General features: G+C 27.2%; 1 protein-coding gene across 1 annotated transcript; it reads right to left on the bottom strand.

Annotated features, from left to right (window-relative positions):
• Positions 1-1,910: 1,910 nt before the first annotated feature.
• On the bottom strand, positions 1,911-11,031 carry Prosbeta6 (proteasome beta6 subunit). Its single transcript, XM_016072052.4, has 6 exons — positions 10,705-11,031; positions 8,436-8,543; positions 5,945-6,026; positions 5,296-5,425; positions 4,572-4,678; positions 1,911-2,164 (listed from the first exon to the last, which is right to left on the bottom strand). Exons 1-6 carry the CDS (start codon positions 10,785-10,787, stop codon positions 1,970-1,972), a joined length of 705 nt encoding a protein of 234 aa, XP_015927538.1. The 5' UTR covers positions 10,788-11,031; the 3' UTR covers positions 1,911-1,969.
• Between the last annotated feature and the right edge of the window lie 18 nt (positions 11,032-11,049).

Raw genomic sequence — 11,049 nt, 5'->3', positions numbered from 1 at the left:
GATTTTGCTAGGATAAAAACAGATCACACGGTAGTTTATTATGTTACAGAAGATTATTACAATCCATCCACACATATAAATAATTGCAAGCCATAAAATAAAGCTATGAAATTTATTAAGTCAAGAATGAAATCTCTAAAGTGTAAAAATGAAATTTCAACTTTACATATTACCTATCAGAAATTAAGTGCATAATTCAGGAACAGGCAACAGTGAGAATAAATCAAGAGAAAAAATAAATTAACACCAACTTGGATTTTTATTTAATTTTTACCTTCTTAATCAAAACTTTATTATTACCCTTTACCTTACTTTATTAAGAAAAACTATTGTGTGATATTATTAGATTTCAAATCAGCAATTTATATTAGAAGTTAGAGAAAAACAAATTAATCATGATCATTTTTCTAATATATTCTTGATATGATTTGTGAGATTCTTTTACTGCCCTCAATAGTGTTGTGGTGATCTTCAACACTCCTCCATAATTTCGAATGGTATCTTTGATTAGTCTAAGAAACATAATTGTATTCTCATGGTGACTCACATTAAGCATTGCTTTATTTATCGAAAAACCTCTCTCAGGATCAGAATTCCCATGTGGCAAAATTAAAACAGTTTTAATTAATGTAGTTAAATTCTTTTATTTTAGATTATTGCTTTTTTATTTATATTCAGCCTATAACTCTAATTTTTTAGGAACACCAACAAAATTTTATCAGATTTTTAGGAATTTTAGGGTTTGCACATAGTTTTATGAATTTTAGGGGGAATGCAACCCCCGCTTATTTCAAAGTTGCTATGTATATGTGACCAGCAAAGTATGAAATGCCGGCATTATATATAATGCCTGACGTTTTTAGGCAAAGTATGAAATATGAGAAGTATTACATACTTTGCCTAGGCATTATATATAATGCCGGATGCTATTTAGGCAAAGTATGAAATAAACGTCCTGATGATGTTATTATGTTAATGATGTGCATGTTACTGTGAATGACCGAAATCGGTGGTTGTTGACAATCACATAGCCGCTTTGGTGAATGTCCGAAATATTTATTACATCCGATTTGATATGAATTTATTCGTGGATATAATTACATTTATTCGATATTTTAATACTTACTGACGATAGATTAGAAGAAACATCAGTGTTTGGAGTACAATTTTTTGTTGAATGAACAATTGTTGAATTAACTTCCGAAAATTTTATTTTCAATGATTTAATAAAAAAATCCAAGCAAAAAGTGATTATTAAATAAAAAGGACCTATCGATATCGGTCACCGACTCGCTAGGTATGAGGAAAAGTATACAAGTCTAATGGCTACTAACTGAAAACTTACATTTTAAACTCCTTGAAGAAATTTTTTTAACTTTTTATTTCAAAATTGTAATAAGTAACATTTTACAACATTTGGTAGTTATTATTTTTTTCTTTTTAAAAGCAAGTATTTTAATAACGTAAGTAATCATTGTTCACAAATAGAATTGAAACTTGGTTAAAATTTGAAATATGATCAGTAACATACTGCTGTACTTAATATATGTGACAAAGGAGAGGTGTCATAAATATTGAGAAAAAAAGTGACAATATTTAATTTATACTCAGTCCCTTCTAAAGGTAATAGCTAAAGGCTAAATGAAGTGCAGATTAAGTGTACGCTTGGATTATTTTATTATTAAATACACAACATTGACAATATTCTTGTGTAAATGTAAATTTAGGAATAATTCTACAAAAGTATGAAATGTAGAGTATAAATTTTGTTTATGTAGTTTAACTCTTTTTTCGTACTTGGAAGAAAAAAAATTTTTTTGTAAATTATTTTATAGTAAAACAATACTTAGTTATTAAAGGTTTTAACAAAGAAATACTAACGAAACATCAGCAAACAAATAAACAAAAAGTTAAATAAACAATGATATTTTATTAGAAAAAAAAGGCATATGTATACAAATATGAATATTTAATCCTTCCTAAGAGAGAATGACATTTCTTTCAAACCATCTGCAGAGAGAATGTACATCAAAACACTATCACCGCAATATATATTTCTTTCAGCAGCTGAAGTAAACACATCCTTTATTATAGTAACTGAATCATCTATGTTAATTTTAGGCTCTTTCTTTGGGACAACATCACCAATATTTTTTCCATCAATCTAGAAATGAGGTATTTATTTTAATTTCAGAGGGAAAGTAATTATTAACAAAATGTAAGTCCACATTTCCAATACTTAGGAGGAAGAAATTAAAAGCATTGTTAGTTTCCGTGCAACAATAGTTACAAAAATTATTCAAGAAATAAGTTCACTAGTGTAAATATGTGCTTGTTAATTAAAAAAGGAAAAAAAATGGTTCTGAATAGTAAACAAATTTTATTTCAGTTGTTTGAAAAGAAAGATGAAATGGTTTGCAGGTGCTAGATGAAAGAACTTTCTAGACAAAGTCTATAGAATGAAATACTTCACTCTAATGCAGTGTTTCCCAAAGTGTGGTACGCGTACCCCAAGGTGTACAGGAACAGTTTAGCGGGGGTATGTGTTCTTATGCGAAATATCTTGCAACAAACGAAAATTTCAAAGCATTTTATTTAAAAACAAAGCTAGCCATAAAAATTTATGATTATGTATTTTTCTATTGACTATTTTTTTACAGAGTTAACAGCTAATAATCAGTGGTGTCAACAGCCAGTGGAGATTTTTAACTTTTGTGCAATTTTTTTATAGTAAAAAATACATTTATTTTTTCATTAGTGATACACAGCTTTACGAAAAATTTAGAAAGGGTACACAAAAGACGTAAGTTTGGGAAACACTAATGTTATGAAGACTTATTGTTCTTCAAAACAAATGTTCACCTGATAAAATTTTTAAAAATTATAACCCCATTAATAAAAATTATATAATAATGAAACTGGCCAATTTTGCCTCCGTTTTGAAGACAGCACCCATTTCGCCCTTTTTTAAAAAATTTAGCTCTATTTGCTAACCAACCTTGACATTATTTAAAGGATTGTGATACATTAAGGTTTTTTCCCCTCTTTAATTTAACCAAAAAACTGTAAACAATTTCTCTTTAACATCTTTTTCAACATAACTATTTTAAGTCATTTATTTTTTTCAGTAAGAGCAATAACATTTTTTATTATTATTTAATCGCCAAGCCAGGCCCTGCTAAGTTAGGTTACTAATAACAAACTTATATAAAACTTCAAAGCAAATGATGCAATAATATCAAATAGTGTTTTATGCATAATATTTCCTTCCCCCCCCCCCAAAGTGATTTTTAAATTTTAGTTCAATATAAAGATTTTATAAACTCAAAGGGTTCTTTTATTTTTAAGCTTGATTAACCAATACATACTATTAAAAGATTAATAACTTTTATTATAGTGAAATTTAAAAAATGTATATAGAAATTGTAGAGTGAAAAATAAATTTAAAGATAGCAGAAGAAAAACATTAAAATAAAAGGAATCAAACTTCAACTATAAAGAGATAGTAAAATTTCAATAATGTAATATTCCATCTAACACTGCTACCTGAGAAATTTTTAAATGCATAAAAAATAACAAGAAAGTTTTTATGGATATCCAACAAAGTAAAATATTACCAGTCTATTAAATAGCTTTGTGGAAGCAAGAGATTGTTAAAGAAAGAGTACTTTGAACAATTCAAATTGTAGCATATTATAACTAAATTACAAGCAATTAAATAATTGTTATAGTTATAATATAGTAACAATGGAATAATTGTAGATGTTGGATAAATTTACTGTAAACCTCACTGGCTACTCATTGTTACGATGACTTTCAGGTTTACCTGACTCAGAAGTCTTTGAAAAATATACTTTTCCTGAATAAACTTTTTTTCTGTTTAATTTTATATGAAGGTTGGCATGATTAAATTGATTTAGATCACTTGATTTTTTTATTTCTAAAAATCACTAATTTAAAAAATATAATTAATAAATATAATCTTTAAGGTTATTTTTTAAAGTCAGATTTTATTGATAATGAAGGCTTTGTACAAAGAAATAATGAAAATTATTGTAATTCAAAACTGACTTTAAAAAAAAAGAAGATCTAACAGTAGCATGAAACTTTAAACTATACAGTTTTATATTTCTATTTATTATGTTATTTAAAGTTTATGAAAAACAGGTACTGACTACTAAAGCTCATTAAATACATATTAATTATAATACAACAATGAAAAAAAAAAAAGACTTGTTCTGCCCAGAGTAATTTAGAATAATATTTTTTCAATATCGTTTTCTGATCTAAACTAATTTACTCTTTATTGGATATTAATCGATAAATTGACTCCCTTCCTTTAAAATTCAGCAGAATATTAAACTTGAACAATAATAATTTTATTTATTTTGTGAGAATTTGTAATGAAATAAAAATTTTAAACATTTTAGTTAGAAAGATTTTAGCTACAATATTGTTTTTAAAGAATATCAAATAACTAACTGAAGGAATGAAAGGCTGAGTCAACCTTTGCCTGGCCCGAGGATAGAACCCAGGACCTGTGGCATGCAAGCATATCAAAATGTACCGACCTGATTATCCAACAATGGCTGAAGTAGATGAGCGGCTGAACCAAATGCTATGTTACTTGTTTCAGATTTGTGGCCAACAGAATCATAAGAGTAAACACGACCTTTACCTGCAATTAAAAACAAATTTTAAACTCAAATTAATTTAAATAATAAACCTAATTATATTATTTCAAGGGATAAATAGCAAATAATAAAAAATCCAAGTACAATTATTTACATAAAAATATAATTTCACAGATATTTGATTTTAAAGCAATAAGTTTGTTCAAGCATGGCCAGTTGGTACTCCACTCGCTAAAATAAAACCAAATACACTGAAAATATACACTCAAATTTTTTTTAAGGAATAGTTAAAAATAAATTATGCTAAAAAAATTAATAATCATAATGTGATTAGTCAATAATTTTTAATTAAATACAATCATAAACAAATGTTAAAATTAAATAAATGTTAAGCTTGCTCATCAAAGAAAATTTCAGAAACTTATTTTATAGAAACCTCACAAAAAACATCTAATAAACAACATGTAATTTAAAATAAAATATGAAATTTTTTAAATAATCAAATACAGCTGAATATTACAAAGAATACAGCTAGCTAGCTAGAATATTCAGCTGATTGTAGTCAAATGCATTCCTAGACTTTATACAAAAACAAGAATACTATATTAAATTCAAATCACACATTTTAGACAATAAAACAAAAGAGTAAAAAAGTTATTACCTTCATTATCTAAACCAGCTACCACAGAATGTACATAATAAGGAAAGAATCTTTTATAATATAACAAAGATGAGAGCAACTGAGCAAGCGCAGGAGTACTTATTTGTTTGTTGTGCTCGTGCATATACATCTAAAAAATTAAATATAATAATCAATATTCAGCACAAAAATTCTTTATATTTTTTTTCATTTCTAACTAATTTTGAGGATTTTTAAAAGAAATAATCAAAAGTTTTCTACACAAACATTTGATCCTTAAAATAAAATAAGAGCGCTACATCTTAGCACAGTTTTGCTGCATGAACCATAATTAACACTGAATTAAAATTGTTGATCTCGAAAATAGTTTGTAGCAAAGGAAAAATACAAAGGAAGCACTTTTGACAGTCTATTTTTCCGCTCAAGCGAAATATTAATTAAATGATTTGAATTCCACAAATATATTCACAATACTTTTGTAATAATACTTTTCACAATACTTTTCTTCCATAGAATCAGAAATAATTTTAGTTGAAAAAGACAAGTACCTATTTATTTTTTTAACATTTATAAGAAATCGTGATTATTTTAAGGGCATTTTACTCCCGGTCTGATTCTCGCAGTGTCATTTGTAAATAACATACACAAAATTCACACAAAAATAGTATACCTTCATCCTAGCTTCAACGAGCCTAGAAAGAGTGAGAGCATCACACCAGCATCCAGTTAAACCCATAATGGTTTTATTTGACCTGAAATAAATTTTTTTTTTTAATGCTTTCAATAAAGACCATGAATTTAACAAGTCTTTCAAGTTTAACCAATTTATTCAAATAAGAAAACAGGAATATTATAATTCACAAAGGATGTAACAACGCGTTTTATATCAGCTTAGTTGCCAACATCACAATTAGGAGGTTCTTTGGGAGAAACTCTAAACACAAATTTTTTTTATCAAACAATGATTTTTTAAAAATTAGAGATTTTTCAAAATAAGAAATGAAAATACCTAAAAATATATTTTATACCTTATTTAAAAGAATAAAAACAGACAAAAAACTGAAAATATGTTTACGAATTAAAAAAGATAATATTAAAAATTTAATATATTTATTTTATTAATTTAATATATTTATTATATTATATTTAAATCTTCACTTGAATAAACAAATCAAAAAATTATAGCTAATAAGACATAATAAACAATCAATGGTCTCTTCTTTTGATTGAATCAATGTTCTCTTTGATCATAACAACATGGAGATTCTTTAATTTACTAAAATTATCAATAAGATTCTTTAATTTACTAAAATTATCATTAGATGTAGCTATGATGGGATTAACCAAAACCAAAACTTTGAATGAAGAACAAAATCACTTCTCCCATCATGGGATATATTGATATCTGTACCACAATCAGTGCATAAAGGAAAAGTGCCTTTAATAGACATAATATAAGAAAATTCTTTAGTGTAAGAATCTTTAAATTGTGAGAGGTATTTTTAGGCTTATAAATTTTTTTAAGTAGCGAGAAGTGCCAACACACACACAACATTCATTTAACGAAAAACAAAAAATGATCCATGATGAATAAAAATGTCACAGATAATGCTTTAAACCTATGCTCTTAATGTTTCACCGAAAGGAATCAATTCAACACTAACTTAGAATTTTCCCCCAAACCAGGAATTCATGACGTCCTACAATTTCCTATCCTTGGATATAATTTTTTCCTGCCCTTCTCATTTCGAACTAAGTTGAAGCCAGACCAATTTAAATCCACATTTTTTATCCCCCTCTTCGACAAAAAGATTCTGAAACAAGATCTTGTATAAACATTTTAGCGAGCACACACAGTTTGCAATGATTTTCACACCTCACATTGCCTTAATTTTTTGTAGGGATTTTTCTCTCAGAAATCTCTCATTTCGAAAAATCCTTTAAGGGACTTTTATAAATTAACAATATTTAATAATTTTTTTTATACAAAATCATATGAAGTAAAACATATTTTAGTAATCTGATTTTAGTAAAATGACTAAATTTATTATCTTTTTTCATTTATTTTAAAAGCAAAAAGTATAATAAAAGTTTATAATTTTTTGTACATAATATAATATACATATATGGTTTATAATTTTTTGTATTGTAAGACATATAAAGAATTCATACACTGTAAAAAATTCTAATAAACATAATATATGCTGTAAATATATACTTTCCTTTCATGGGTGTATGCAAAGCATATAGAAATTCTATTAATTAGTTTTAAAGCAACTAATGTGCTTGTTTATAATTTAAAACTAATCGCATAACATATTATGCTTTGCATTTTACAAAAAATCGTTTCAGTTAATTTATCATTATGCATTTCACTATACATTTATAAAAGAAAAATGACCGAAACAGTTGCTTTTATAACAGTTATTCATTTATTTTTTATTAATTCCTTTGGTAATAATCGAGAAATCAAGCAAGATTTTTTCAGAATGTACTATATCTTATGTTTATATTTAGTATACATAAGAATGCATGTATAATATGTTTGTAAAAATTTACTTTGGGAAAAATTGAATCTCTTCATGAAAAAAATCAATAAAACCTAGTTATCCCTGGGCAAAATTAGTTTTTTTCTTCTTTTTCATAAGAAAATCAGAGGTAAGAAAAAACACTCAGTTTTTTCATAAAAACCTGGGCTTTTACAAACCCTGAAATGAACAAAACTATTAGCAGGGATGTTCAATTGTTACTAAGCTTTCATGAACTCAACTTATTTCTCTGCACTAACAAAGATAATTTTTTATTATAGTACAAAATGGATAAATTTACTTGCATTAAAAATTGTTTAATGATTTAGGAAGGATGAAAATCAAAATGTAGCAATTTATTTTCGTCCAGTAACAAGGATAAATGTTAATGAAAAAACATATCCTAAGAATAATGTTTTCTAAACAATAAAATAGGCTTAACCATATTTGATTCTAAGAAAGATAATCAGAATTAACAAAAACAATGAAAAAATAATATACCATTCAGAACATGGGATAGCCATTAAAAATAAAAATTCATTCATACATTAAAATCAACATGTACCCACATAAACTGACAAACTTTTAAAAAAAGCCAAAAGATTAATTTTGAAAATAAATTAAAAAACTTACAACTTGAAAAGTTTTGGACAGTCCCGAGATAAAATACTGTAGCCAGTTGAGAGCCTTGTATCAGCACCAATTACCACAAAATCATCACCTCTTATTGCAACAATGCTCCTAGAGAAATTAAAAATATTTTTGTTATTAAATTAAAGTACTGAATGATACACTGGTGATGGCATTCAACTCTCTGCATAAGTATGCACTGGTTCTTACAAAAGAAATTAAAATGTATTAAAAATAAATGATTATTAAAATCTAGTTTGAACCCTAAAAGAAAGAAATATTGTTTTATATTTCCATATGAGTTTTTTCTTCCCTAAAGCATAGAAAAAGCTCTTTTTATCTCAGCAATTTAGCAAGGTAGTGTGCAAACTATAAATATTTTCACAGTAATTTTTTTCATAGAAATGAAAATCTACTAATATGCAAAATATTGGTGTAATCAGGTACAGCAATATTGTGGGAATGATCTGAAACATTTATTTGTCCGGTTTTTAATATGTACAGTGCATAAAAAAATTAAATTAAATTTTTAAAAAAAAAGACCATCGTAAATAACTTTTGATCTAATGATTGGATCTTCATGTTCTAAGACTCAATCTTAATGACTCAAGTGGAATTAGGCACAAAAACTATACAGAATAAATATTTTTTTTGTTGTCAGATTCAGATTTTCAACCTCCAAAATATAGAAGGTAGCCGGCATCTGCGAAATATGACACTAATTTTGTCAGTAGATAAAGTTAGGACTCCTTAATTTTGGCGTTTTTCACCATATCTTGCAAATTTTTAAGATAATGAAAAAATTTTAACACAATTATAAATTTGCTTATCCAATAATAATTCCATGCAAAACATAACCTTCAGTAAATATTTATTAGTTTTTATTATTTTTTTTAATAATAGTAAAAAAAAAATTTGAATTATAAGATATAAAATTTTTTACATCATATTAAACAATGTAGTTTTATATAGTAAAATACAAAATTTGTCAAACAGTTTCTGATAAATTGAATCTTAACTTTTTCAAAATTCCATTGATTTCACTCCAATTTTATAATTTGCCATTTACATTTAAGGCTCCAAAATATGGACCGGTCTCCTGACCAAGCTACTGAGACCATTTCCCAAATTGCGGCTACCCCTATATTTAGGTTGTTAGAGAGCCGAACCTGTCTAAAAAAAGGTATGCCTATTCAGAGCAAGTACACCTTTATGCCTGATTTCGTGACTTAAAATATCGTCTGCACTAATTAATTAACATATTTGAGATCATCCTTTTGAACCTTTAAAAACTGAGTCCTTGAAAGTGAAGATTCAATCATAAGATTAAATGTCATTCAGTGTAATCTGTATTTTATTTTCCACACTTTACTTACAATTTTTTCCCTTTGTACAAAATTATAAGTAGAAAAAGAGTTCGGCAACATGGATCTGTGGTACACTCTTCGAATTTCTAAATTTTAAGTGAAAAGTAGTGACTATTATAAAAGCTCGTGACAATTATAAGTGTTGTTGTTGCACGCCCCCATTGGCCAGCAGTGCTAGACCAGGTCCATGACGTTATACACCCTTAAAAAATCCAACACTGGATCATCTGCTAAATCCTGCTTGGTGAGCCCCAGGCACACAAGGATGTAGTGAGGCGACGCCTGCTCTGAAGAACAGTTCTATTATAAGTAGTGATTATTATAAGAGCAAACATTTTCAACTCTCAAAGCAATCCAGTTGCTGAGAAGATTTCCGTATCGTGATCTGCAGCAGAATAGTCGCCAAGTTTTAGCAACCTCAACTGAGCAGACAAAAAACTACAGAAAGGAACAAACTTGAAGCCTTTAACTCCAAGCCATCTCCAGGCTGACATGTTTCTCTATTTCCAAGAGCTTAGGAATATATTCACTACATCAATACCCATCAGAATTTTAATTCCTTGATGCATGTCATATAAATGAATCATTATCGAAATGAAAATGTAATTGCAAAAAATACAATCAGTGTAGCGCTACAAAATAGTCTCCATTCCAAATAAAAAAAATATCATTAAAACATTTAAACTCTGAACAATTTGATTATATAAAAAAGGAGGGAGAATATCTTCACTTCAAAAATTGAGTAATTTTTCAATCAAATGCAAAGAATAGTTGATTTTTCATAGAACTGTTATACAGACGTTTCATAATCGCAGAATAAGTTTTTAGAAATAGATACGAAGCACTGTGTTTTTCGGATAACTCGCGACTGACTGTTACATTGTCGGATGTTTAATTTTACTCACCCTTCATTATTCTCATAAGGATTGAAGCTCAATTGCTTCGGCTTGCCATAACCTTCAATATTTTGAGTAGCAAAAAGATCCATTTTAAATTATATTCTCTTCCAAAGTAAAAGTTCAATCAAGATTATATTCTTGTTTACGAAAAATGCTTGTCATTCGACCGATTCCGAAATAAAGAAAACAGTTAGCAGTTAAAAAAACGTCGACAACCGGTGAAAAATTAATAATTTTGCACGCGATTAATAATTATAGTTTTATTGATTTATTGCTTGATATAAATATTTTCAATCATTAATTACTAGTAATTAAAGCGGATAAAGTTTAAATAGCGCTTCATTGCTAAGT

Source organism: Parasteatoda tepidariorum, chromosome 6, assembly GCF_982258835.1.
Source record: "Parasteatoda tepidariorum strain Cologne lab strain chromosome 6, Ptep-v5.0, whole genome shotgun sequence".
Taxonomy (NCBI): Eukaryota; Metazoa; Arthropoda; class Arachnida; order Araneae; family Theridiidae; genus Parasteatoda; species Parasteatoda tepidariorum.
Note: the sequence above shows the minus strand (reverse complement) of the source record. Positions and strands in the feature narration are given on the sequence as shown.

What these genes read in the sequence shown, in the direction of transcription:
- Prosbeta6 (XM_016072052.4), bottom strand. Translation starts at nt 10,787, where the DNA reads ATGGATCTTTTTGCTACTCAAAATATTGAAGGTTATGGCAAGCCGAAG. An exon ending in CCTTATGAGAATAATGAAGG is followed by an intron (nt 8,544 to 10,704) that starts GTGAGTAAAATT and finishes TAATTTCTCTAG; the next exon opens with GAGCATTGTTGCAATAAGAG. An exon ending in AGCCATTGTTGGATAATCAG is followed by an intron (nt 2,165 to 4,571) that starts GTCGGTACATTT and finishes CCTCATTTCTAG; the next exon opens with ATTGATGGAAAAAATATTGG.